The 23956-nt window shown below is 65.5% G+C and overlaps 1 protein-coding gene across 7 annotated transcripts in view; it reads right to left on the minus strand.

Moving 5' to 3' along the window:
- AGAP3 (ArfGAP with GTPase domain, ankyrin repeat and PH domain 3) overlaps positions 1–23956 on the minus strand; it is a 49476-nt gene that overhangs the window by 18473 nt on the left and 7047 nt on the right. For 2 of the 7 annotated variants that reach the window (XM_054593481.1, XM_054593488.1), the window contains exons 1-9: positions 10180–10684; positions 8878–8936; positions 8551–8638; positions 8290–8375; positions 8046–8187; positions 7589–7723; positions 7311–7438; positions 5658–5816; positions 2268–2360 (exon numbers count right to left, since the gene is read on the minus strand). In XM_054593481.1, the coding sequence (XP_054449456.1) occupies positions 2268–2360; positions 5658–5816; positions 7311–7438; positions 7589–7723; positions 8046–8187; positions 8290–8375; positions 8551–8638; positions 8878–8936; positions 10180–10684 (1395 nt within the window). Of the gene's footprint in view, positions 1–2267; positions 2361–2530; positions 3440–5657; positions 5817–7310; positions 7439–7588; positions 7724–8045; positions 8188–8289; positions 8376–8550; positions 8639–8877; positions 8937–10179; positions 11093–23956 lie in introns of those variants that run through there. The other 5 variants (XM_054593482.1, XM_054593486.1, XM_054593483.1 and 2 more) reach the window with 4 other exon arrangements.

Below are 23956 nucleotides of genomic sequence, written 5' to 3' on the forward strand. Positions count from 1 at the left end.
GAGAGCCCTTTCCGGCCCGAGCGCGCCCTCTTCACCCGGGCTCCGGGGGGAGCGGCGACGAGGAGCTCGGAGCCGGCGGCCGGGCGTGGGAGGAGCGCCGGGCGGGGCTCGCGGAGAGGCCGGCAGAGCGGCCCCCGCCACCGCCCACTCCCCGCCCCGCGCCGGGCGGACGGCGGCGAGGCTGGGCTGGGCCAGCAGGGCCCGCCGGGCCGCCCGCCCGAGCCCCGCGCGCCGCGCGCCCCGCGCCGCCGCGTCCCCGCGCGCTCCAAGGAGGGAGAAGGAGCTCCGGGGGTTCCCGCTCCCTCCCCGGCCGGCCGGCTGCGCACGGCGGAGCAGGAAGCAATCTGGGGCGGAATGGGAGCGGTGCGGAGGCGACAGCCCCCAGAGGACCCGTTCCCGCCGCCGCCTCCCTCGCAGCTCCGCCAGCCGGCTTAATTGCGGAGTCCGGATTGATTGGGAATGCAAATGGCAACTGAAATGCAATCTCCACTCCCAGCAGGAGCAGGGGGGAGGGGAAGGAGCGGCGTCGGCAGAACGGGACACCAGGCTGCAAAGGGGTTGGCCGTCCCCGGGCAGGGGGTGGTGGGACCAGAAGGAATGGCCGGGGGCTGGGAGAAGCCTCCACCCCAAAGGCAGACACGCCCCCAAATGCCCTGGGTGATCCCTTGCTGCCCTGTCCTGTCGGAGGCTCTCGCCTCAGGACGCAGGGGGGCCCAGAGCGCAGGACCGTGGGGAGCTTCTTCCCCGCAGCGCCCGCCCCAGCAGCACTGAGTGGCACTGCGGGTCTAGGGGTTGGGGGCCTGTAACCCCCAGGCCTGCAGCTGACTGGCCCGCCCAGCCCAGAGCCCCAGGTGTCTGCTCACTGGGCTTCGGCCAGTCCCGCCCCGCAGCTCCCGCCTCCCCTCCACGTGGGATTCAGACAACAGATACATCACCCAGCCCCAACCCCCTCTACCCCTGACAGGAAGGGCTTGACGCGACCCTCTTTACTAAAGATGTGCACACTCAGAAAACACCTGTCCCCCCCGCCCCCGGCAGCGAGAGACAGTCCTCTGTGAGCACATCCACACCGCCTAGCCACAGCCCCCACCCAGAAGGTTTGCCCGGTCCCAGAGACAGGTAACCAACCGCACACCGCCAATCAACAGGTCTGTGGGGGCCAGCGGGAGACTGGCCACCGCCCTCAGACTGCACACCTGGCCGCCCTGCACACTGACCAGCGAGAGCTGACCCTGCCAGACGCGAGGGTGGGGACACCTCCGGGGAGGGCTGGCGCAGAAACAAAGGACGCAGAGCCACGCAGTGCCCCCACTCTGCCCTCTGGGGAGGGACTCTCCTTTCTAAATGGGCCTTCACCCGTGAATTCTGGTCACGGGGCTCATGGCCCAGCCCCGGCCTGAACCTGACCACAGCGCCCCGGCCACGCCCGTCTCCTCTGCGGCAAAACCTGACACAGCCTCCGCGATGATACGCCATCTCTAACCACCAGCTCCCAAGATGGTCTGTGCAGAGCCAGCCCGGCACCTGTGGGCACAGCGGACGGACCCCCACCCCCTGGGCACCTCAGCCCGCAGGCCCGCGCCCAGACTCCAGGGGACGGCGCCTGGCTCCGCCCCCGTCCAGCCAGCAGGCCTACAGCCCCACCCCGCACACGGCCACCCCCTCCATAAAGGCGCGCCCATCCTTCGATGTCTTTTCCGACAAGGGTACCCACAACAGGGGGCCTGAGAGCACCCCGGCTGCCGGCAGCCGGCCCGCTGGGCAGCGAGCGGCTCAGAAGGGGGTTGGGGAGAGGCGCCTCAACTAAGTTTTTCCCTTGCAGACGAACAGAGGCTCACGCGGATAAGGCTGCCCCAGAACCTAGGGGAAGACCAGCCCTCAGTCTGCCCTCCAGGGTGTACTCGGGGCTCTCTTGCGAATTCTCTTCCCTTCCTGGGGCAGAGGGCCGGGTCTCCCCTCCAGGTCACCCGCGGCAGGACCGCCAGCAGGAGCACTCGAGGGCGGCGGGCGGCTCTCTGCTGCCCCCTGGCGGTGGAGAGGCGGTACCGGCCGAGCCCGGAGCGCGCGCTGCTCCAGCCGCAGGCCCAGACCGCAGCAACCCCTTCCCAGGGGCTGGTCCTTGTTCGCAGAACCTCAGGCCTGACAGGAGGGGTGCCCGCCTCTGCCACCAGGGCCCTTGTCCCAGAGGCCCAGAAAAGGACCACCCTCTAGCGTTTCCTGGGCCTTGTCTCAGCTCCTCTCCAGCAGCAGGGGAAGGGCGTGCTGACCTGTTTAATGGGGATGGCCCGGCCGCTCCCGATACTGTCCACCTTGCACTCAGCGGCCTTTTTCTCCCGGTCCAAGTCGGCGCCCTTCCGAGACTGGAAGAGAAAAGAAGAGGCATGTTAAAGGGGCCCCGGGCTGGTGGGGGACAGCTGCCCGCCTGGAGCCCCCAGCCCTCCCGCCCTCCCTCGGCCTGGACGGGCCTAGCAGTGGGGCGGGGCCGGGGCGGCGGGACCGGGAAGGAACGGAGACCACGAGTATTCCAATGGGTTTATTCTTACACACGGCACCATACAGAGCAGCACAGGTCACTGAGCTGGGACCGCTCCTTACAAAAGAGCAAGGACACGAAATACCAAGGGCGTGAGAGGCGCGCAGCCCGGGGGGCTGGGGTGCAAGAGAAGGCCGGGGGCGAGGAGAGGTGGACAGTGGGACTGAGGGGGGGCCGGGAGCACAGGGCACGACAACCAGGGAGAGCAAAGTCCAGAAGTGAGCGGGCAGCGGCCCGTCTGCGGCACAGACACCACACGGCAGGTTGCACCGAGCTCGTCGGCGTGGCCCGAGGGGCACAGTGGATGGAGAGAGAGAGGAGAGAGGCCAGAACAGGCCCTGCGGCCCTGCCAGGCTCCTGGGGCCAAGCCGCCCCAACGCGGATCCTAGGAAACGGGGAGGCCAAGAGGGGGAAAGGCAAGCGCGCGGCGGTGCTGGCGTCCAGAGCGGAGCAGGAACGCAGAAGTCCATGCAGGAAGGAGCAGAGGAGGGGAGGGGCGGGAAAGCTCCCCCAGGAGAGCTGGGCCGTGGGCGCTCGGACGCCCCGCCCCTCTGGGCCTTGTTGCCTGGTGCCGGGCAGGCGTGGGGCCGAGCTCCCTTCTTGTCCATGCAGCGAGCCTGGCGCAGCGTCCAGCCGGGCCGGGTCCCCGGCAGCCCCCGGCCTCGGGCTCCAGCTTCCTAGCCTTCCCTGGGGGTGGGGGTTAGTGACAAAGGCTCCCGAGGGTCTCTGGAGCGGGGAGCACGGCGGCCGCTTCTCATCTGAGAGCAGTCCCAGGGCCCGGCCCGCCTCCGGCCCCGCACAGGGGACAGTGTCCAGAGGTGCTGTGTGTCACCACCTGGTCTTCTAATTTGGAAGGAGTTGGAAAGGCCTTTTTGTTGATGAAAAGTTGGAAACAGTGGCACATATCTGCAAATATCGAAAGAATAAAGATTTTGGCAAGTTATACTCAAGCCCCGCATAAGTTGGTCAGCACTGGTGAGGGCAGAGCCCCAGGCGCCTGGGGAGAGGCAGCAGCGGGGTGAAGAGGAAGAGGAGGAGGAGGAGGAGGAGGAGGCGGCAGAGGCGGCGGCAGGGCCGCCAGCAGTCCATCTCAGCCGGCGAGGGATATTTGGGCGCCACGTCCCGCCCGTTCACCCAGGCCGCCAGGAGGCGGGGGTGCGGGGAGGGGGCAAAGGCCTGCAGTGTGGGGGGTACCTCAGCCGAGGAGCCGGGAGCACCGGGCGCAGGGCCCGCCTGCAGCTCCACCGGCAGCGCCCGCCCCAGGTCTCCACTAGGCCCCGCAGCCTCTGCCCCTCCGGCCCGGGGAGGAGGGAGGTGGACAGGACCGCTGCCACCGGGGAGGGGGCGGGGGGGTGCAGCCTGCCCCCGCCGGACTGGTGAGCCAAAAGGCCCCCGGTCGCCAGAGGATCCCCGGGAGCCCAGAGGGGCGCACCCCACGGCAGGAACCGCAGCAAGAGTGGCAGCAAAACGGGTACATGAAGTCATGTGGGGAGACTGGAGATGTCAACAGCCATGTCAGCCGGGGGGGGGGGGCAGGGGTCACGAGGGCGCCCGCCCCAGAGCAGGTGCGGCTCGACCGGGCAGGCGGCGAGGGAGATGGGGGGCCCCACAGCGAGGATGAGCGGGGAGGTCCCGAGATGCACCCTGAGAGACGGGAGACATGTCTTGAGGCCGCCTTGGGGACAATGGCGCAAGTGAAGTCACCATGGAAATAATGGAAGGAGAAAATAAGGCCGCCACGGTGAAGATGGAGCGAATGGAGGGGCCGCAGGGGGACGGCAGCGGACGCAGCGCAGCAGCAGGCAGCAGAGGGCGCGGGGCAGCGAGCACGGGGCCCCGGCGCGGACGGGGGAGAGCGTGCCCGGGGGTGCGGGGCGCGCAGCAGAGGATGGTGGGAGGTTCAGAATGGCGCTGAGGGAGCAGGCGACGGAAGCAGGATGTCAGGGAGCAGGTGCAGAGGGCACGGATGGTGGTCACCGCACACACAGGCACCCAAGGGTGCAACAGCAGCGGCGGCGGCGGCAGGAGCGGGCACAAGCAGGCAGCCCGAGGCCCTGTGAGCCTCCATGGGCGTGAACAGACACAAGAAGCTTCGCATCTAGGCAGGGTCAGGACTGGGAAGCGCAAGGCGTGGCAACGGCTGTCAGCAGAAAGAGGGTCGGTCCGCATGGCCAGGGAGGGACGTGGGGCAGGCACGGGGACCGAGGCAGGCAGACCGGGCGGCAGCGCGCCGGGCAGGGCGGAGGCGAGAATGAACCGGCAAGGCCGGGGAGCGCTGGCTCTGCTGGGCTGGTTCCTGAGAGCCTGGCCGGGGCCTGGCCCGGGGGGCAGGACACAGGGCCAGACCGGGAGCCCGGCCCTGACGCTCGGAAGAGGCGCATGGAGTGACGCAGAAGGACAGGGCGCTTCCCTGAGAATCCACGCGGCAGCTCACCCACCTGTGACCCAAGATCCTGGACTGGTCCAGCCAAGTCCCAGCTGGAGGGGGAGCATTTGGGGGTGGACACTGTGTGTCAGAGGCCAGCTGCTGGGCGTGACAGACAGGCTCAGGACACCTACGCGCTCAGGGCCTGCGCCCTGAGCAGCGGGAGGAACGTGGGGCGCCCGGATGTGAGGTCTGCGGGAGGGGAAGAGGCGACCCGCGGGGCTCAAGGGCAGGGGGCCGAGGTGCCGCCGCCAGCCTGCAGGACATGACTGCGGCTTGCTGGGCCGCCCCCAGCTGAGCCAGGAGGGGGTGACAGAAAACAGCTGAGGGGGGCCGGCGGCCCGGGCCCTGGCTCTCTCCCTGCCGCTAGCCCTTGGAGTCAGTGGCCTTGGTGCACAGCTTCGAAATCCAGGGTGTTGGGGCGGTGAGTGCCGACGCCCCCACAGGCCCCTCAAGCGGGCCAAGGAGCCTGGGGGTGGGGCGGGGCGGTGTGTGCGGGGCAGGCGGGTCCGTGTGGATGCGCTGCTGAGGGCAGCGGCGAAGGCCCGAGGGAGCGCCTGGGCGGGGGGAGGGCGCCAGGCAGAGCAGACTGAGCCGGGGGGGTGTGTGGATGGAGGCTGCAGGGGACTCCGCTCCGGGCCGGGCCCTGCCTGCCGGGCAGAGGCAGCTGCGCAGTGCGGGGCGGGCACGGGCACATACCGTGAAGATGTTGGAACGCCGCTTGGACTGCTTGCGGATGGGTGTGGGGGTGGAGGCGGCAGCGATGGTCTCGATGCGCAGCTCCCGCTGGCTGATGCTGGGGGTGGAGGGGACTGAGGACGAGTAGTCGCTGAAGGCGCTGCTGCCGCCATTCGTGGCCTAAGGACAGAGAGGGCTGCTGAGGGCGGCGGGGGGGCGGGGCGGGGGGGTGTGGTGCGGGGCAGGTGGGAGCCCTGCAGTGTGGGGGCCTGGCCTGGGGCTCGTGGGGCAGCCGGGGTCCACTAGCTCCTACAGAGGGTGCTGAGGGGAGAGGCAGCGTGGCCTGGAGGCCAGCGGAATCCAGCCGCCACTGCGCGGGCTGCCAACGGTGCCAGCCAGGGAGCCAGCCAGAGGCAAGGGCCAGCAAGGCCGAAGCAGCGGCAGAGCCGGAGGTGGGCGCGGAGCCTTGGCTCACAGGTGGGTGTAGCACGAGGCGGCGGGGCACCCCAGTCAGTGACATAGGTCAAGGGCGCGGGAGGCTGGGGCAGGGCTCGGGCTGGAGCTGGCCAGTACGGAGTGCGCGTGATGGGAAGGGACAAGGAGGCACCGAGGCCGAGCACAGAGCAGAGCTCTGGTCACCGTCAGAGGCGGGCGCGGAGAGGGCCGGAGCTGGGACAGGAAGGAAGGGCAGGAAGACAAGACGGGGACGGAGGCGCACACCGCTGTGCGCTCTGGGGCTCGGGACACTCGCAGCACAGGCCCTGGCGGCCGCTCAAGCCCTGACCTGCAGGAGGAGCAAAGGAGGCTGCCCCCAGCCCCCAGCCCCCAGCGCCTCCCTGGGCCCGGAGGCCGTGGAGGGAGACCTCTGTCTATGTTCCCCCTTCTCTTCTCCACATGGGACACCAGCAGGGGGAGCCTGGCCGCCTTCTAAAAGGCTAAAGGGAGGCATTTCTGACAAAGCGACAAGGCCGTCGCCAGGGGGCGGGTGGCCGGAGTGGGCCCTTGGCAGCGGTCAAGCGGCGGCTGTCTGAGGGACCCTCCGTCGGCGCCCCGGGCCTCCCGCCGAGCGGGGCAAGGAGCGCAGAAACGCACCTATGGAAGGACGCTCCAGCCCGTGTGCCAAGGGCTGAAAAACAGCCAGGCTGCAGGTCAGAAGTGGATGGGCGCCCCAGAGGACTCACGGGAGGAACACTGGCAGGACCTGGCTCCGAAGCGCCCGACACCCCATACAGCACAAAGCCACCGCCCCTCTGGGGCAAGCGCCGCCCTTCTAAAGGCAGACGCCGACTGGGCCGCCGACAGGTCGGGGAGCTTTGGGGGCTGGTGGTCCCCAGCAGGCCTACAAGGTCACGCCTCTGTGCCTCCTGAGCTCGCTCCCCGGGCAGCGGCTCCCAGAACGGCCCAGCGGGCCCCGACTAGGGCAGACGTTCTGTCGCCTGGGCAGAGGGGCTGCAGGGGCGAGGGCGGCGAGCGGGATGGGCGGTAGCGGGAAGTCACCACAGGGCTGCAGGTGAGGCGAGGCCAGGCCAGTCGCGCAGGCTGCATGAAACGAGCCAGGGCTCTCACACCGTCCGCAAGGCAGGAGGCCGCATGAGGGGGACACGCAGGCAGACAGACAGCATGGTGAGGCAGGGCTGGGGGGGCGGGCGGGCGCGCGCGGGGGGCGGGCCGCACCTGGTTGATGTGCACGGCCGGGATGGAGGCGGCGGATACTGCCGAGTGGCTGGGGGAGTTGGGCAGGGACTTGCAGGGCCCGATGGCCAGCTGCTGCTTCTTCCGCAAGGCCACTACCTTCTGGGCCACTGCAGGGGACAGCAGAGTCAATTACCCCTCTGGGGAGAAGGGAGAAGCCCGGCTCAGAGCCGTCCCCCCGCCCAAGCACACGGCCCCGCTGGCCGGAGGGCCCTCCGGACCCCGCTCCGGGCAGCCGTCCCGCCTGGCGCCCACGTTACCGTCCTGGAAGACGCGCTCCACATTGAGCCCGTAGGTCGCGCACGTCTCGTAGTAGGTACAGCGCTTCAGGTCTGTGGACAGCTTGCGGGCCCTGCTGTCGTCGATGACCCGAGGGTTTGCGGCACTGATGGCGTCTGTGGAGGCGGAGGGGGGTTACGCAGCCGTGGAGACGCCGGGGCGCCGCGCAGGGGCGCCTCTGGGCAGAGGCTGGGCCCCGCCCTGTTCTAGCTCTGCCACCAACTCCCGGAGGGAAAACAAGCCAGCCCCTCAGTTAATTCATCTCAGAAACCGTGGACCCGGGTGTCACACGGGCGGCAGGATGCAGCTGGGGCAGATCCGGTGGGTGCAGAGCCAGGAGCAGGCGCCCATTCAGGGGCCATGAGAGGGGCTCGGCCAACACAGGCGGCGGGGGGGCTTTCTCCCACCGGCCCTGGGGCTCCCCGCAGCCCCGCTCACCCTGTGTGCCCACCAGCACCATGGGCACCTCGCTGGCGTTGCGGAAGCTGCAGAGGCGCAGGAAGTAGTTGTACACGGTCTGGAAGCTGATCTCATCTTCCAGGCTGAACACAAACACCACCGCGTCCACCCAGGCAGCGAACTAGGGGGAACGGGGCACAATTACCAGCCCCGCCAGGCCACGGGCGGACTCCGCACCCCTCGCCCCACGCACGCAAGGGGCCAGGCTGGGCAGGAGCCTCACCTGCAGCTCAGGTGGGCCTCCTTCATCTCGGATCAGCAGCAGGTAACTCTGGCCATCCACCACAATCTCCTTCTTAAACCGGCCCCCTAGGGCAGAGGGCACGGTCAGGCCCGAAGCAGGGAAGGGTGCCCGCGGGGCCGCGCGGAGGAGACGCACACAGCTCCCCGGGGCAGCCGGGAGGACCGAGCGGGGAGGGGGCAGCAGCCCCGCGCACAGACCACAGCGGGGAGAGAGCACGGCGTGGCCAGCTGTGGCGCTCACCTTCGGGGGACTCCTCCTGGACATAGGTCCCTGTCAGGTAGCGGTGCACAAGGGCCGACTTCCCACTAGACAGGTTCCCCACAATGCCCTGTGGGAGAGGACGGGGCGACAGCAGCGGTCAGAGGGCACGAGAGAGGAGATGGGGTGGGAAAGGCAGAAAGAGCAAGGCCTGAGAAGGGCCAGCGATGAGAGCCAGGAAGGGGCCCGCAGGACGGCTGCCGGAGAGGCCCGGAGGAGAGGGGGCTGCGGCCGGCGGCAACGCCCAGGCCACCGCTCTGAGCTGAGCCCCCCGCCCCACGGCTGCCCGGCCCTCCCTGCCTCACTCACCACTTTAAGCTCCGGCACCGAGCGGCTCAGGGTCCACTCCTGGCTGTTCACAAAGGAGTCTGTGGGATAGAAGGCTGCCTATCAGGGCTGGGTGGCACCCGCCCCATGCTATCTGTGACCGGCTTTCTCCTACGCTGCCCCTTCCCAGGCCACGGCCGGAGGACCGTGCTGTCCAGAGGGGACCCCAGCACTCTCCCCTCGTTCCCTAGGGAGCAGCAGGAAAGTGGGATGGAGCGAAAAGGGTCCTTGGGGAAAGGACTCCGAGGGGCGTGGGCCCGCCCCCCTGGTCTGGACCTGGGTCCCCCTCCTCTCACGGCCCAGCAAGGTGAGCAGCTCCTGGCTTGAGCCAGACCCGGCCTGGTGCCCGCTGGACGCAGACAGCAGAGCCGGGTGGGAGGCAGCTCCAGCAGGTCGCAGCCCAGACCCGAGCTGGGCACTTGGCAGCTGGGTGGGGGGGGCCCACCTCCTACAGCAAGTAGGAACAACTCCCCTGCGCAGGGCGGGGCCGCCCACCGCATTCCTGCCAGGGCGAAGAGGGAGGAGCCCTCACCTGGCCCTGTTCCTTCTCGGATAGGCTGGGCTGATGGGGCGCTATCTGCCCCACCCAAATGGCCCTCCAGCCCAGCTCCTCCTTGCTGGGAGGCCCCCACCCTTTCTTCCCCAAGACCCGCCTCCTAAGGCTCCTTCCTGCTCCGTCCACTCTCCGGCCAGGGCTGCTGGCCTGACACTGGCACTGTCCTGGGGACCGGGAGCCTCGGGCCACCCAAGCCCTCCAAGGACCTGCACCCCCTCCTCATCTTCTAGGTGGTCACGGCCACCCTACAGCCCCGGCCCTGGCCAGCCTCGCTCCCCAGCCGCCAGCTGTCTCAGAGAATTGTTACCACAGGGACCTCACATGGACCCACCCTGTCCACAGGCAGTTCCTAGGCTCATCTGCCGACACAGCTGGAAAGCGGGGCTCAAGCCCCCCACCCCACCCCGCGAACTAGAAATGTATTGTGGCCTAGAGCCAGCTGACACCTGGAGTCTCGCTCCCCTAGGCCTCGATGCTGCATGTGCCAAAAGCCACCAAGGGTCCTGTTCCACCAGGCCACAGGGCGGGTGGGCGCAGGGACCCCCTGCAAGTCCTCCTGTCTGCCGCCACCACCTTCCTGGACCCATCGCAATCGTACCTGGGCAGCGCTGCTGTCCCCGACCCCAGGGCACGCCCACCTCTCCCAGGCAGATACCAGGTTTCCCACCCACTCTCAGCGCGGACTCCAACCAGAGAGGATCCCCGGGCCGGCGGACACTGCCCCTTACCGCGCGGCGCACCCAGGAGCCCAGGGGCCACGGCTGCCGGGCGGCTCCACAGTGGCTCGCTGCGTGCGGGCTCGGGCGCGGGGTCCCTCCGGCGGAAGCGGCTGGTGAGCAGCTTCCAGAGGCCGGCAGCGGAGCGGGGACGGCCGGGCTCGGGTGCGTCGCGCGGGGCCTCAGCGCCCAGCAGCAGGTCGCGGCGGCTGGGGAAGGCGCCTAGGGAGCTGGCGTCGCCGTCGCTGCGGGTGCGCACTCGGGGCAGCAGCCCGGACTCGGCGCGCCGGATCTCCTGACCGCGGCGCAGGCGGAAGCTGAAGCTCTTCCTTAGTGCCGACAGGCCGCGCCGGGGGCCCGGGGTGACACGCCCGCTGCCTCCGCGCAGCACCTGCCAGCGCTGGCTGCTCCACAGCGAGGCGCCCCGCAGGAAGCCAGAGCTGCCAGCGCGGCCCAGCCCGGCGCCCGCAGCCTCGGCCTCGGCCAGCTCCAGGCGGTTCACCTCCAGGAACGTCATGCTAGTGGGCCGCGGCCGCGGCGCCTGGCTGCCCCGGGAGTGGCCGCGCCGGGCCGGCGCGGGGCCGGGCACCGGGCTGGGTGCGGCCGAGCTGGGGTGCTCCGAGGGCGCAGGCCCAGGGTCCTGTGGGCGGCCGTCGGAGGCGCCCCGGCGGCCGAGGCGCGGGCGCAGGAAGCCTAGCAGCAGGCTGCGGGCGCCGGTGGGCGGAGGCGCCGGGCCTCCCGAGCACAGGCTCCGCGGCCTCGCCGGCTGCTCGCGCCCGGCGCACAGGGCAGCCTGCAGGGCGGGGGCGGCGCGGCTTGCCGGGGCGCCTTGCAGGTCCAGTGAGTCGCAGACACTGAGGGCGCGGCGGCAAACGGCGGGCCGCTCCCGGCTGCAGGTGTCCCCCAGCGGCCAGCCCTGCTCCATGGTCAGGGCCCGCGGGCAAGGGCCAGGCCCATGGCGAGGGGCGCGGGGCGGGGCCCGGGCCGGGCCGCGGCCGGGGCGCACGGACCTCCAGCCTCCGGGCCTCTGGGTACCTGGCGTCGGGCGGTGGACTGAGTCGCACAACTCCTCCGCGCACAGGGCAAGCCCAGACCTGGAGAGGCCGGGAGCCAGCCCAGCAAGGAGAGAGAGGCGGCAAGCCTGGCCTGGAACACCCAGGAACGGCGGCGCCGGGGAACCAGCCTGCTGGGGCAGCCCCCAGAACCCTCAGAAAACAGGAAATTCCAGCCCAGGGCTCCTCCTCGGATTGGGGCAGGCAGGTGAGGAGCTGTCATCAAGAGCAGGCCAAACAAATAACAGTTCTGGGCGCACCACACACTGGGGCCCGCTGTGGACAGACGTGGGCCCCTCTCTCCCCAAAGGAAGAACCTGAAGGTGATCCCGGGCCGGAACTAGTCAAAGTGTAAACGAGGAGCCGGAGGTAAGTCCGGGGCCCTCTCTGGGCCTCGGCCTCCTTATCTGGTAGACAGGAGGCCTAGCTGAGGCCATCCCACCCACGTGTCACAGAGGCGTGGACATTCCGAGGCCGGACACCAGAGAACTCGGGTTGCTGGATGCGACCAGGGCGTCCTTATGTTAAAGACCGAGGGTTTCTTCCTTGGTGATTACAAAGTCATCTAAGCCTATGAAGTGTCGTCCTGCCTCAGGGCAGTGGAAAACCCAAAGGCAAGCTCTGGACACGAGACTCTCGGCTTAGGGGGCTCCCTCCTGTTTGGAGGTGTGGGGTCGGCCGGCTGAGCAGAGGGGAGGTGCCCGCCCGCAGTGCTGGCTGGAGCCTAACGCTTGCTCCTCCAAGCCCTTCCAGCTTTGCCAGCGTGGGCTGCACCAGGCACTCACTAAGTGCAGGGCTCTCCCCCGTCCGCCCCCAAGGCCCTGGAGGGGAGCCAGGCGCCAGGAGCCAGGAGCCAGTCTACCGCAATCCACAAGGACCCCGGGTGGATCAAGAGAAACCAGTTCTGGTGGCTTTGGTGGCGGCAAGGATGAGGGGGCTTGCACTTTTCTTTAAAGAGATAATGCTCCCCAGTTTCCTCCACCCCCGGTCCCACCCAGCTCCTGACTTCCCTCTCAGCTTCAGAACTGCACGTCCGTCAGAAGCGAAGTACAAGATAAAAGCGGCGCATTCCAGAGGGGGGCTGGGGTGGGGGAGGGCCTGCGGAAGGCAGGGCCCCTCCATCCTCGGCGCTCCCAAGTCCCGGGCTGGATCGCTGGAGAGACCCTGGGGGTGCAGTGTGTCTTCTAGGGGCTAGTCATTCCCATTGACAAGGCGGCCTCCTTCCTCTCCCTGTGCCTGGTCTGCAGGGAACAGATGGCTCAGCTGAAGGGCCTTTCCCCAGATCCTTCAGGCACAGAGACAAAAACATGACCCAGGAATCCTGACTCACTTTTCCAGGTTTCAAACTCCCACACCCGGCTTCCCTATCTGCACATCTGTTGGTCTCACACACACAGGGAATCACCCCTCCCCCAAAGAACGAGGCTGCTCACGCAAGCCCAGCACAGGAGTCTGGGAGCCCTCTCCGGACGGAGGAGGGATCAGGGACAAGGTGGCCAAGAGGAGAATCCAACTGGCTCTCTGGGTGGGAGCTCCAGGGTGGGCTGGAGGGGAAAGGCCATCTCAGAGGACACACCAGCTCGAGCGGCCTCTGCACCTGCGGAATCAGCCCGGGCACAAGGGCCAACCCGCACACCCGAACCGCTTCCTCAGCGAGCCACCTCCAGCCTCTCCCTTCTTCCCAGGAACCACTTCCGGGGGGCAGAGGAGGGCACTGGCCCTCGCACACATCCGGGTCCCAGGCCAGCAGGCCAGCTGGGGCCCCCCCAGAAGGGTGAGTGGGGCAGGCTCTGGCCCCGCCAGGGAGGAGGTCTCTGTTCTGTTTGACAGGACTGACTCAGAGACAAGCAGCAGACACCGTTCTGCTCACCGCAGCACCGCAAGGCTCCACGCTGGGGCCTCGCAGACAGGACAGACAGTCCACACACCGGCCCTCAGAAACCCCAAGCCAAACCCGTTGCTTGGGGGTGAGAGCCGCCGTGGAAGCTTCCAAGGGGCCTGCGTGCAGTGTCTCGCGAAGCCTGCCGTGAGCGTACAGGGCGAGGGCGGCCGAGTGCCGGGACTCCCGAGACGCTGAGTCTGGTGTACACCCGGCGGGGCGCCCGGGCCTCAGCCGGCTTGCCCTGGGCGTGCGACTGTGTGTCTGGGGGCAGCAGGAGCACGCTGCGGACCGCACCAGGGCAGCCGGGGTGCGAAGGCCTGACGTGACATGTGGGCACCGCAGAAACTGAGCGCTGGCCCTGAGCAGAGCAAAGGCGGCCTCGGGCCCAGGAATCCAGCGGAACCTGCACTAGTGCCTCCACTCACATATTTGCTGGGTGATCCGTTGATAAGGTGAGGTGCGCCCAGCTGAGGTCACACAACCCACAGGGAGCTGCAGGTGGCCTTCTCGGACATGGGAAGGGCTGGCTTCCTGCTGACACCATGGGGCATGTGGGCAGCTCAGGGAAAGGCTTTACCTTCTCCCTGCCGCCCAGACGGTCCCTGAGCCACATGTACGGCCCCCGAGGTCGCACGGGTTCCTCTTGCCCACGAGGTGGCAGCAAAACATCTTCCCGCAGTCCTGGCCGCCTGTGCAGCAGAAGCAGGGGACCCCAGCAACATGTCTCCAGTCCCGTCAGGGAGAGGAGCCTTGGGGTGTCCCCTGGCCCGCACCTGCCCAAAGCCTCCCCAAAGCAGCACACACTGGGGGCCTGCGAGACCCTTGAGGCTTTACGAGAGTCGGGGCTGTCCACCGAAACGGTCCGACGCAGCCATGAACCTCCAAATTCCACCCCAAAATCACTCACCCCACGTTAACACACAGCCAGGAGCCTTCCAGGTGAAGGTGAAATCCTCCCTTCGCGCCTCACCACACCCCCACATCCCATCCATCCAATGGGAGGTCAGCCCTGCTGGCCCCGCCCCCTCCGCGTGTCCCAAGTCCACTTGGCGCACCCCCTGCTTTCCCTACAGCCCAGGCGAGCCGCCGCCCTCCCCGCCCACAGTGCCCACTGCCAATCCAGAAGTGACCGGGGCCCTTCCCAGCCACTCCGGCTTCCACCTGGCAAAGTCGCACCAAGCTCCGTGCGACTGGTTAGCGCCCCGGGGTGCCTCTCTGAGCTCACCTCCTGGAACTCGCCCCACTCCCCGCCTCTGTCAGCCACAGAGCCTCGTACAGAGCCTTGGCGCCTGCTTGCGCTTCAGCGCACCGGGGCCCCCTCCCGCACCAGCTGAGAGCAGCCTCTCTCCGTTGCCACAGTCACCTAACACGCGTCCCTCCCGGATATTTGCCTGGTGTTTCGCGCTCCCCCTGCGGGACTCAGCTGGGCTCGCAGGAGGCGTGCGACGGTTCTCTGTGAGAGACTGAATGGGCGGGCGGGCGGGCGGGCTTACGAAGGAAGGGACGCCTTTGCTGGGCAGGAGCTGTGCGCAGAGGCTTTTGTTCACCTCTCCGGGAGGGAGGCGGGCTTAAGAGAGACGGTCCCCGGTCGGAACTGTCTGTGGAGGAAAAACCACAGGCAAAACCATGGCACAGACCCCAAGCCGGGGGCGGGGGGGGGGGGGGGGCCGGGGGCGGGGGCGTGGTGGTGCACTGGCAAGGCACAGACGCGCTCTGGAGGTGAGCGCCCGCCTCGGATTCCGCCCGGGACCCGCTGGCCGCGTGCTAGGTTACTAGTCCACGTCCAGTCACCTTTGCCGCGCCGAGCCTCTGGGCCAGTCTGTGAATTAGGGATCACCCCCTCGCCAGCTGAAGTCACACCGCCTGCGATGGGAGTGTGGGGGTCCTGCATGGGGCTGGGCTCCCAGCAGGCGATCAATCAAAGGAGCCACCACTGCCGGGCAAAAAAGTGTCAGGGACAGAAACTCGCACCAGTGCCAGCTCTCTCCAAACCAGACATTGAGCAGACACCGCCCACGCCCACGTCTGCTCGGACCTTTCAGCGGCTCGTCCCTCCATCTCTTCGCCGAGGGACTGCGGGCTGGACCTCAGAGTCCCTGGGGCGGGGGAGGGGGGGGTCACATGGAACCCTCCTTCCTCGGACGATCTGATGAGCTGCCACGGGCTAGACCAAGCAGATTCACACCGTAAAGTCGTAGCCCTCAGGGCCTCCGAGTGCGGCCATACTTGGAAATAGCGCGGCTGCAAGTGGAACTCACTGAGATGAGGCCACGCTGGAGTTAGGTGGACCCCTAATGCCATGACGGGCGTCCGTATACAAAGGGGCAATTTGGACAGAGGGACGGCAGCTGTCGACAAGCCAAGGAGAGAGGCCTGGAACGGATCCGCCCTCACAGTCTGCAGAGGAGCCCCGCCAACACCCTCATTTCAGACTTCCAGCCTCCAGAACTGTGAGCAAGGAAGTTTCTGTTGTTTCAAGCCTCCCTCCGCCCCCCGCCCCTGCGGTGCTGCTGTTTGTTACAACAGTCCCAGGAAACGCATGGAGGCTATTAGAGACCCAAGGGCGTGGGCTCCAGGGGGCTCAGGGGGCCCAGCGGGCGGGGCTGCACAGAAACCAGTCCCCCAACGCTCACCCCGGGCCATACCCCCCAGGGCTGCTCAGAGGAGCTGGGGAATTCTGCCCCCAGTGGCTGAGCACCCCTCCTTGCGGGGCACAACTGAGGGGACCCAGGAGGCCAGGGGGGAGTGGACAAAGGGAGGAAGCAGCGTCACCCCAGCCCGGAAACGGCCTTCTGCCCCTGCACTAGCTACTCAGTAACAGTCTGCTCATTTTTCTTCCCGTCCACAAACTCTGTTGGTCCGCTGGTGGACAGGACAAGACCGTCCCCTGGAAGACCCAGTCCCGCCCTCCGTGCGTCCCCACCAGCCTCCTGACCTGTCCACACGCGAACACGCTGGGCAGAGACCTGGACACATGGCTCCCTGCCCAGACCGGAAAACGTGCACGGGGCCGCCTGAGGACCGTGGGCCCTGCGCCCGCTGCCCTCCGCCGGAAGGTCCGCTGCTCTTCAGCAGCTTGTCCCCAGGGGGAAAGGAAGCCGGTGTGCACACGTCCTCCTGTGACCGGGGAGGGCTCAGCAGGGGTGGGGCCGCACGCTGCCACCTTCCAGAGGGGGACTAGGCTCCCTAACGGCGCGCTGCCTTTTCGCCCCAATTTTGACAAGTTTCCCACATTTCCTGTTTTTAAACAGCCCAGCTTATGTCCCCCACAAACTATGAATCCGCTTCTCCCAGCCCAACGGGAATGTACTGCTACGGTGCATTCAGCGATGAGACAGACCTCCGCTCCTCAGCCGTATCAGCACTCTCGTTCACTTCCATCCTATTTTTACAGAAGTGAAATATCTGAATCAAATAATTGCACTTCTTTCACTCGGAGACAGAGCTGCTGCTGAAGCGAAGCTGCTGCCGAAGCGAAGCTGCTGCCAGGTGCCCCGCCCACCAGAACCCAAGCACAGGCGCCCACGTTAGGGTCTCAAGGGGGCAGGGGGCCAACGTACACAGTAAAAAAAAAAAAAAAAAAAAAAAAAAAAAAAAAAGGAAAGAAAGAAAAGAAAAAGGTTCGGGTGGTTTGCACCAGTCTGATGGGCAAGAATTTAAAATGTCTGAATTCTCATTATTGATTTTGAAACTGGGCTGGTAATTGCCACCCCCCCCGGGGGGGGGGCGCCTAGATTGAGCCCAACCCTATTCATTGCTCCCAGCACCCAACACACAGACCCAGGCCCCGGGGCCCCAGGAAGCCCAGCGCAGGGCCCAGGTTGACACCAGCAGGGCCAGGACCTGGAGGCTGCCTCCCTCCCCACCGCCGGCCCAGCGGCAACCCTCAGTCAGCCCTGGCTCACGCCTGCGGTCTAAGCAAAGCCCCCTGGGGTGGGGGGCGTGGGGGCGCAGGGCGGGCGGGGGCTCTGACACCGGCCAGCCCCCTCTCAATGCCCCCAGCCCATCTCGTCTTTGCTGTAGAAGCTACGGTCGAATCTGCTCTCACCTGTCTGGGGCCCCTGGGCACACGCAGGATGCGGACACCTGCCCCTGCAGCTCAGAGCCCACCTCCAACTGCCCCAAGGACAGCAGCCCTGGACAACCAAGGCGGAGGCCACACGGGGCACTGCTGGGCACCTGAGAGTAACAGCCACTCACCGAACTCAACAGGCCCCACTCTGGGCCCTTTGCTACACCCATGGACCCTCTGGACCCTCCCGGTAACCCACACTACAGATGAGGAAACTGAGGCACAGACACCAAGTAAACTGCCCCAAGTCACGAGCCAGCTGAAGCTGCCTCCCGGCCGAGGCTGCCTGGCTGGCCCCAGCCCTTGGGCCTCCCCGGCCTGGCAAGGCTACTGCCGCCCAGATCCCACCTTCCAGGAGGCCCCCTCCCATCTTCCGTCCCGCCTGCCCTGCCACCCACACTGGGGCAGCCCCGGTGGCCTTGCCAGCAGGGGCCCTCCTTCTGAAAAGACCCTCCCACCCGGAGGGTCCTCCTCACCCCCCTTCCAAACCAACTCCCGCCCCCACCCCCGCCCACCCAGCCCTGGAGCTGCTCCGAGGGGCTGACACCGGTCTGGGCCACCCTCCCGGAACCTGTGGCACTTACACAGAAGAAAGCTGCCCCGACTGGCTACCTCTGACAGCCAAAGGGGGCCTATTGAGGGGCTGATGGGTGCATGCCAGGTAGACAGAGCCACAGAGCAGCCCAGGCAGGCCCGCTGCTCAGGGCGGGGAGGCGTGGGTGCGTCAGACCACCCTCCTGAACTGAAGGTGTAAAGGGCGGGGTGGGGCAGGGCCACCAGCGAGCCCTCTGGGGCACAGGGCTACCCCAGAGACGCCGACTCACCCGCACAGCCTCCTGCCAACCAAAACCGTGTGCGCCGGGCCCCCCAGGTCGGGGAGCGCCTGCTCAGTTTCTCACGTGTGATCCTGGAATTACTTTCTGCAGAAGGCGGTGCCCGTTTTTAGGAAACGCCTCCTGAAATGCTCAGTGGGGAAGTAGCTCCGCCTCTATAGCTACTGACCACAACCATCCCCGAAAAAGTGTGCAGGTGAGGGAGAGAGAGGAAGCAAATGGGAATCCCTCTTATCCCAGGATGAGATGATATTCAACATTCTTCTAATTTCCTCCCTGTGTTTTTAAAAGTTTTTTGTTTTCCATGGCACAGCAGTGCACACCAGCTGAGAACACGGGCTCTGAGACCAGACGTCCTGGGTTCGGGTCCTGCCTCTGCCATTACTAGCAGGTGACCCTGGGCAACACCTTCACATCTCCACACCTCAGTCTCCTCGTCTGCAAAACCGGGGTAACACGTCCCCTACAGGGGCGCCCCGAGAGGTCCACGCAAGAACGCAGGGCAGTGCCCAGCCCGGAAGGAGCACCCTCAGGAAGCTCCCCTTTCCAATGTTCTTCTTTCTGAGGTTCCAGATCTGATCCTGTCCCCCCCCCGCCCAACCCCCCCAGGCTCAGAACCCTGTCACCGCAGGAGCTGTCAATCTCGTGACATTTGCAGCACAAACACCAAGTACTACAGTGTGGGGTGGCACGTCTGAAGAGTTTAAAAGCAAGCGATGCCAGCAATTTCCAGAATGAAATCACAACTCCAGTCAAACAGCGTCCCGTGCGCCCCTCAGAGCAGCCAGGCGGACATGAGTTCCCACGGCCGGCGGCCGCGCCGGGTCACGGGGTAGGAAGCAGACTTCGGCCCTCGGTTCCCGACATGTCCTTTCGGTAAACATGGGGCTTCTCTGGTGCCAACTCACCGTCACCCAGCCCCGGGTCTCCCGCTCTTCTGGGCCCTCCGCTGCCTCGGGCAGTGCTGGGACCGCTCCCCCTGTAGCAGAAACCAATTTACTCTTGATCAAGTTTGGGGGCAACCTGGGAAGGAAAGGCCTGCGGCGTGCTGAAGCAAGCCCAGTGGTGACCACTGTCCCCGGGATCAGAATTTGGAAGGGCGTCACCAGCCCCGGCCGGTGTGGCTCTGTGGGTTGGAGCGCCGTCCTGTAGCCAAAGGGTTGTGGGCGCGATCCTGTTCCAGGTGCATAAAATCCCTGGTCCGGGCACTACGGGAGGCAGCCGATCAACGCTCCTCTACAGCATCGAAGTTTCTTTCCCTCCCTTCCTCTCTCTGAAAGCAATGAAAAAATGTCCTCAGGTGAGGACACTCAGCTACCTCCACCTGGGCTACACCCAGCCCACCCTCGCTTTCAAGACAAGGGGGCTGGGGTGTCCCAGCCCCTCACTCAAGGGAGGACGGGCTTCCTTTCGCCCCCGCCAGGAAACCTCAGTGATTGTTCTCCCCTCACATCTTCAGGGAAGACAACACCCCACTGCGGAGACGTCTACGGGCCAGCTGCCCCAGCCCCCGGGGGCCTCCGGTAGGCTGCCCGGCCCTGGGTCAGCGTCTCTGTGCCTGTGCCACTGGTGCCCCCGACCTGGACACAGCTGACCACCGCCGGCCGGCAGAGAGGCGCCCCCCTGAGGGACAGGCTTCCTTCCCTGAGAGGCAGGAAGGCTCACGCGGGGCCTCACATCCCCCAGCGGCCAGGGCCACGCAGCTTGGACCAGTAACCGGCCCCTCACCCACCCCCCCAGGCCCTGGCGGAGGGAAAGCCACTCACACGCACTTCCAGGGACGCCTGCTCAGCAGGCAGGCGCGGTTTTTCGGGCCGGAGCCAGCTGACCTGTCAGGAGCCGGAGCCAAAAAGCAGGGCTCCCGTGTTTTCAGCGCCCGCCCGGCTCTGCCCTGGCTCTGACCCCTGGAGGAGCGATGGGAACTCCGACAGGGAGGACACAGAGCTTGACGCGCTGCCACCCGCCGCCGGTGCCAGCAGCTGGGCCCCGGCCAGCCAGAGAGCCAGCGTGTCTCGGAGACTCAAGCGGGAGGCACCTCCCCACCATCCTGCCACAGGGAAACACGGGCTCACCGGGAACATCTGGCCCCACCACGAACGGCCTCCCCGGCCGGCCCACGGGCACCTGCGCAGGCCCTGCGCTGGGGGATGCCAAGCTCCTCTCTCGGGCACCTGACCGCCTACAGCCCCACTGCCCCCTGCTCCTTGGGGCCGGCGGGGGCCCACCTGGGTGGGAGGGGGCCCTGGGGCAGCACTGTGGCCCTGGAGCAGGACAGAGCTCTATGATGTGGGCAGGGAGGCTCCCTGAGTGATCGGTACCCAGCAGGGCTCCTGCGCTGAGCCCTCGGTCACTGGTCGGGCTTTACCCGCCAGGCTGGTGCTGGGCTGGGGGCTCAGGGCTCAGCGTCCAGAGGGGAAGCGGTGGGCGAAGCAGACGCCAGCTCATGACAAACGCTAGCTGGGACAAGAGCACCGCCTGCTCCAGGCCCCACAAGGTACCTGGCCAGGGAAGGCTGGGGAAGGGGGCACCCAACAGACCGGGGCCCTGAACTAGAAAGGTGGGCGTCGGAGCTGGACACAGCCAGGTTTAGATCCCAGCTCGCTGAGCGTCTCAGGGCCCATCAGGAGATGTGCAGGGACCGAGGGCCACAGCCGGCAGGGGGATGGGGACCCGGAAGGGATGCGAGAGCCTGTTAACACAGTGCGGGGCTGGGGGAGGATTAGAGCTCTCTGCTGTCATCTCTGGGTTGGCTGGAGGGACCTGGAGACGTCCCATCCGAGGTGTCCCACAGGGCACCCTAAGGGCAAGGGGCTGCCCGGCCCAGCACAGCCACAGGCTCCCCAGAGGGCACCCTGGACAAAAGTTAACACTAAGGGGTTGGTAAAAGGGACCAGGCGGGCTCCGGCCTGGCCAGGGTCACTGTCGCCGCCTCTCCCCGCAGGGAGGCGGGAGGAAGTGCTGAGTTCAGAGCTGGCAGGGGGCTGAGCAGCAGGGCAGGGAGGCCGCCGGGGGCTGCCCACCCCACCCCCCCGTGCGTTTCCCAGGAGTGTGTGTGTGTGTGTTCACAAACTTCCCGCTCTCTTCTGTATGTGTGAGTTGGCATCAATTAAGGACAAAACACAACAAACGAGGAAAATTCTTACCAAAAGCAGCCCCTGCCGAAAAGACCAGGATGGGGTGAGAGGAATATTGTGACATTTGCCGGGGACAGGTAGCACCATGAGTCACCGCGGAGGGGACGGCTGGGTCACCCAGCCCACTTCTGTGCTAGAAGGAAGTCACCAGGGCGTAACAAGGCCCGGGGGGCCCATCGGGGCCCTGCGGCTCAGCAGCGACCGGCCCGGCCTTCGCCCTCTCCGGCCGGCACAGCACCTCCTCTGCGCAGCGTACAGAGCTGACACGCAGAAGGCCAGCCGGTCCACGGTGCTGTTCCACAGGTCTGTCCCCCCACAGGCTCGCAGCTGGCACGTCCACTCCTGGGCCCGGCCCAGCAGCGGACACAAGCAGCCAAGGGAACTACCAATGGCCTCCGCCTGCCCTTCTCCCCTCACTCCGCTTCCGGGGCAGCCCCAGGCTCGGAGAAGGGAGGGGCGGAGGGCGGAGGGCAGAGGTCATAAATAAGGCAGCGGCCGCCACAGGAGATGAAACCACCACACCGAAGTGACAGGAGCCACACGGAGGCCTGTGGCCAAAGCCCTGGTAACTGAGACGCTAACTACCGGGCCCATGACACAGACCCCCGGACATCAACTCTCTCGTTCATTCTCTTGCCAGAGTGTGACAAAGGGTATGAACTGTGGTTCCCAAACCTGGAGCTTGGGAGCCCGCTGACATTAGCAAGTTTTGGGGCTGACCTTGTACAACGGTAGTTGTATTTCCAGGTTTTAAGGAAACCCCCAGTAACAAAAAGCTACTGTGAACTCAGCAACTGTTTTCGACGCATGTGTCTGCAGCCAGTCACCGTGGCCTTACCAGGCACTCAATAAATGGCCGTTTGTCGAATGACTTAATGACAAGGGCGGCGCCCTGGGAATGACAACACATTAGAAAAGTGAGTCTAAAAGGTGAATACTCCTGTATTCAGTTTTTACAACAGACAATCCTCTGTTATAGGCTGAAATGAGAACTGTTCCTCCAGTGTCACAGCCACTGGCTGCGTGTGGCTCCTAAGCAGCTGAAATGCGGCCAGTCGAAACGGAGAGGTGCTCGGGCGGGAAACCCAGAGCGGACTGTGAAGACTTGGTATGAAAAAGACAGTAAAATATCCTATCAGAGATGGTTATGTTGATTACATGCAGAAATGATAATATTTCAAATGCATGGGTTAAATAAAACACAGTATTAAAATCAGCCCTGGCTGGTGTGGCTCAGTGGACTGAGCGCCGGCCTGCAGGCTGAAAGGTCACCGGTTTGGTTCCCAGTCAGGGCCCGGGCCTGGGTTGCGGGCCAGGTCCCTGGCCGGGCGCCTGCGAGGCAACCAATCGATGTATCTCTCACACATCGATGTTTCTCTCCCTTTCTTTGTTTCCCTTCCTGTCTCTCTAAAATAAGTAAATAAAATCTTTAAAAAAAAATGTTAAAAATCAAATTCACCTTTTTCTACTTTGTTACTATGGCTACCTGAACACTTAACTTTGCACTTACAGTTGTGAGTACACAACGCAGTTTATTCCTGTATTATTATTTATTAACTATTGTGTTATTTTCCATAGGAACAGCCATAAACCTACCTCTGCCCCACCCTAGATGTGCTGATTGAGGAAACACTTTAATCAACAGACAAGCAATCCAAGTAAGCCAATCCCGGGGGCTGTGGGACACACCCCTGTGACCTGCCGCGCGGTTCAGGGTCCAGTCCATCAGCTGAAACCTTGGACAAACCCCGGCTTGGCACTCCTGCCCCGGGGCCTGCCACGCGCTGCCAACGGATTCCAAACTCGGCCCTTCGGGGTGACGGCTCGCGTACACAAAACACCGCTGGAGCAGCCGCGGCTGCGCCCGCCCTCACTCGGCGCTCCCCACCACCCTGCAAGGCAGCCTGGGCGGCTAGTTTATGAATGGGGAACCAGAACCGCCACTTGTGAGTGCTTCCTAGGGGCTGGCGCTGGGCTAAAAGCTTTGCGAGCATTAACTTACTTCCTTCTCCCACCTACGCCGTGAAACGAGTGCTTGTTAACCTCATTTTCGCAACCAGGAAGCCAAGGCACAGAGAGGTGAAGGTCCAACAGCGACAAGGGGTAGGTCTGGGGTTCAAGTCTAGGTAGCCTGGCTCCTGAGCGCGGACTGTAATCACTACGCCATACAGGCTCGGAGAGAGGACAAAGGACGCCCAGGCTGTACTACTTCATCCAATGTAGAACTGCCTAGAACAGTCTAGAAGCCATAACCAAGCAGATGGGGGCCTTTGGAGCGATGGAAACCCGCCAAACCATCACAGCTTTTTACCGAAGTCTTTTGTGATTTCATTTAGGGATAATTTAACAACAACAAATCCTCCTGAGCCCCTCCCTGGAAGAGACCAGGCCAAGAGCCCGGGGAGGCAGCGCGCAGGAACCCCGCCCCCCACCCGTGCCGACGCACGCACACCGCACACCGCACGCAGGAGAGAGGCTGTGGTTGGATTCACACCCCACTCGAGAGCTTTGGCTCCGGGTGTGCAAACCATCAAAACATCAAATTAACAGCAAAAGAGAAACTGCCGTAGGCAGGCACACCTACAGTGGCAAGGACGGGCGCAGAGAGAAAAGCAAGAGAAATACAGATATACACTATAAACAGGCACGAAGCCAGCACGGGCACCTCCCTCTGGGACCAGGGGTGTGGGGCCCAGAGAAAAGCGACCCGACCCAAGACGGCGCTACCTTCCAACAAACAGAAATGTACGCTTTGGAAAAATCGATACTAAGACATTAAAACTGTCTTGCACGTAGTAAGAAAAAGAGGAACAAAC

The sequence above is a fragment of the Pteronotus mesoamericanus genome, unplaced genomic scaffold, assembly GCF_021234165.1.
Source record: "Pteronotus mesoamericanus isolate MK-2021 breed Mesoamerican mustached bat unplaced genomic scaffold, CSHL_Meso_final scaffold_409, whole genome shotgun sequence".
NCBI lineage: Eukaryota > Metazoa > Chordata > Mammalia > Chiroptera > Mormoopidae > Pteronotus > Pteronotus mesoamericanus.